Source organism: Frankliniella occidentalis, unplaced genomic scaffold (genome assembly GCF_000697945.3).
Source record: "Frankliniella occidentalis isolate FOCC.00 unplaced genomic scaffold, Focc_3.1 Scaffold242, whole genome shotgun sequence".
NCBI classification, from domain to species: Eukaryota; Metazoa; Arthropoda; class Insecta; order Thysanoptera; family Thripidae; genus Frankliniella; species Frankliniella occidentalis.
The window spans coordinates 229,918-233,464 of record NW_026267368.1 but is presented as its reverse complement, the minus strand read 5'-3'; the positions used below and the strand labels follow the sequence as shown (position 1 = coordinate 233,464).

The following is a 3,547-nucleotide window of genomic DNA, read 5'->3' as shown; positions in this document are numbered from 1 at the left end:
CTTTGGAGCCGAAGGCCTATCTACGACTCTGCATTTTGCCTGACTTGGGTGTCAGCGTCGCAGGCCTAGGTAGATGTATGCCAGGCGCGTCGCAGCGTAACAGTGTTTCGTGAGATATCGCGAAGCCTGTTACGCGAGACGTGGTCTGGCGTACATCTACCTAGTTCTAAACAACGTACAAACAGCCTTAGGCATCATTCCTAACTCTAACTTACTTACCCGGAGAGGCAGAGGAGAGGGTAAATGGAGTGACTGCAGAAAGATAAAAAAAAGATGATTATTTAAACTGTTTTCTTTTCTATACAACGTTCGCTTACTAACTTACCCCCAGCAATGGCACAGTGATTACGTGGCAACATATCTTGAGTGGAGGTGCTCGAAGTAGCTGCAGGAAAATACAAACATTGTTAGACTTTAAACTTCTGATTTTCCTTCCTCCATTCCGAATGAGCTGAGGATCTCCGCGATGTCAACAGCAGCTATGGACTGATTTACGCAGAGCGCGGCCACGAGGTGTGCAAATAAAGTGCTAGCACAGGCAAATATGGATGGCTTCTTCGAAACCTAATTCTTTAAAGGTGCAAGGCCACAACCCTATTCCACTTCATTACGGTCTTAAATTTACTAATTCAATCAGTTTAAGGAAATGCTAACACAGGCAAATCTGATGTGGCTCCCGAAATTCTAGACAACTTACCAAAGTCTTTTGGACGGCAAAAAACAGCACAGCTTCCCTCAGAGGTTGTGGGGGAAACTGCACAGAAATACAAAAGAAAGATTATTTAAACGGTCTTCCTTTTCTATATAACGTACAAACAGCCTGAGGCATCATTCCTGAAACTTACTTACTTCCTCGGAAAGGGAGGTGGTAGGAGAAGCTGCACCAGCAGCATCTTTAAGACGAGAGAAAAATACAAAAGGATAATTATCTAAACAGTTTTCTGTTCTATACAACGTTCGCTTTTTAAGAACAGGCGTACATGATTGCCTTTTGACTCTCTAACTTACTTGGTTCTTCCAACCTTCTTTTGCACTCGAAATTTTTTTTGAGGGATTGCCGCAGACTTCTCGTCTTCTCGGTATACGGAGAATCCCCTGCCTCTAGTTTTGGCTGCCGGTGTTTTGGCTGGCGCCTCTTCTTAGTTTTTCTGAAGGTTGAGTAAAGTTTTTTTGCGGGCGCGCGGTACCGCAAGTTCCGTCGGTACGCCTGCCGTCCAGCTAAGAGCTTTCTCTTCTCTTCCCAGCCAACCGTGGGTTTCCTTATGAGCCAGGGGTAACGCATAAAATTAGCAGTTACCCGGCTATTCCTTGTTGTGGGACCCTGTAAACACAAACAGTCTCAATTAGTCAGTAATATTCTAAAATGAGGCAACGGGAAGCCTCGACGTTACTTCAGTTGAAGTTGTACTTACAGAATGGCTCATGAAGAAGGGAACACAACCCTCCATGCAAAACGGATCATCTTCCAAATCCTTCCCTGATAAATATATACTTGAGGACAAGTGGTTGAAGCGCTCTAAATTGTTCTTCAACTTCCTCTGCAAAGAGGCCCTTTTTGACCTTTAGTTTGAATGCATAATGGGAGCGCAGGGAGTGGACGATGTCCATCTCCTTCAGTTGGATAATTGTCTGTTCTACATCTTCGCGCAGAGGGTAGGGTTCAAAAAGTTGCACTGTAGCGTGCTGCGCCAAAAGAATAGCCTGAAGGAAGTATTGATTGGATTAGTTACGTTATGCTAGGATGATGTACGTCAGTTTAGCAGAGCACTATTGGTAACATTTATCTGAAACGCACGTCAAAAATCTTGGCCCTTTTGGGGCGCCCGGCCGGTTCGTGGCGTCGTCTTCGCATAAACTTGTAACGAATTCCCTTTCCAATCTTGACAGTTCCGTTTGCTTGCTGGAATTTGTGAATTTTGCTCGATCAGGCGTCATTGGGTCAGATGCACCAGAGTCTATGTACCAAACTTCTATGTTGATCTTGCAAGATAAAAGTCCAGCAGATGATATGCATGACATGTGCTGTGTTGTAAGCTTGCTGCTACTTCCTGATCCTGATGTTGAGGGACCACTGGTTGATGTAGACAGTGCTGCTACTTTGCTGCGGTATGCTTCAGCACCTCCACAATCAAATGAAAAGTGTCCCCATTCTCCGCATTTGTTCACATCATTGGTCTGCGGCGGTTTCTTATTGTTGAAATTTTGCTGATAATTCTGAACGCCTCCTCTGCCAATGTAATTACCCCCACGTCCTCCCCTAAAACGGCCTCGCCCTCTTGCTCTACCTCTTCCTTGGTAGTTTTGGTTTTGGTTCTGGTAAGAGGTTGAAGGGTTTTGGGGTTGTGAAGAGTTCTGAGTTGTTGTCACCTTTCCAGAAAACAGGGCACCGGTAGGTTCTTGTTCAGCATTGGGTTCAAGGTTCAGAGACCTTTCTTTAACTATTAGTTTGTTCTTCACATCAAGGACATTCAGGTTGTTAGTGACTCGCATAGACCGGACTAAGGCACCATACTTGTCGAGTGGTAAGTAAGAGATAAGGAACACCGAAGTCATATGGTCTGAGAACACAACACCACCATTAGCCAAACTTAGCACTGAAGTCTTGAACTTTTCTTATGTACTGAGACATGCTCATTTCAGGAGTCTTCTCGAAACGGCCAAGCTGCTTGATAAGCATGGCGATATGCAACAGTGTGATTCTTCCATGAACCCAAGAGAGAGCAGCCCACATGTCCTCCGCACGCACACAATTTTTGATGCCGTTCAACATAACTTCACTTACGGTGCTTGATGATGTACGCACGTGCCTTCTGGTTCCTCTTGGTCTGTTCGGTCGTCAGTACTGCGACAGCCTCCCAGCCTGGGTCGACGGCTTCCCATACTTCAGATAGATAGATAGTTGTATCCACGAGGCAAAGGCCAACGCCTCAATCCAGTATTATGCCATCGACACTCCACCACATCCATGAGCAGCCCTTAACAGAGCCACCCATGGGCGGGGCAGGGCTTAGCGAAGCCGCCGGCACGGGACCCCGGGACACGCCTAGAAAAAAGTGTATCGCAAAGACCAGCCCCTGTGTAGGGTGGCGAACGTCGCACAAACCAGGAGGTAGAATCGGAGCGCTCAGGCCGCACACCATGCGCGTCCCGGGCCGCGCGCCAGCCGGTTGAGGACACGCATGTTCTTTTTAAGCTGTTTGATATTTTGACCAACCGCATGAGTGGTATCGCGCGAAAGGGCAGAGTTTACCGAGGTACCTTTACAATCCACCTCCGGTTTCATTTGGCCGAGATAATTTGATTATAGTCAACCAACAGACCACTCGGAGGCCCCGCCGGTAGACTGGCACTTAAAAATCACTTTTTAGATATTTAAAGGTCTTAGGGTCAGACTTTGTTTCTTTCGATGAAAAAAAAAAAATCTATTTTTTTCGGAGACCGATCGGACACGTTTTAGTGCTGCCGCAACGGCCCTGAAGTTGATTTATTTTAAATAACGACACTAAGTCACATAAACGTTAATAACTACCCTCCCCGATGTCCGATT

General features: G+C 46.2%; 1 protein-coding gene across 1 annotated transcript; it reads right to left on the bottom strand.

The window, feature by feature from the left end:
* Positions 1 to 6: 6 nt before the first annotated feature.
* LOC127750713 (uncharacterized) lies at positions 7 to 1,661 on the bottom strand. The gene is made up of 5 exons (XM_052273068.1): positions 1,413 to 1,661; positions 1,009 to 1,321; positions 850 to 893; positions 698 to 754; positions 7 to 385 (listed from the first exon to the last, which is right to left on the bottom strand). The coding sequence occupies exons 1-5, from the start codon at positions 1,446 to 1,448 to the stop codon at positions 317 to 319; spliced, it is 519 nt and encodes a 172-aa protein (XP_052129028.1). The 5' UTR covers positions 1,449 to 1,661; the 3' UTR covers positions 7 to 316.
* Positions 1,662 to 3,547: the final 1,886 nt, after the last annotated feature.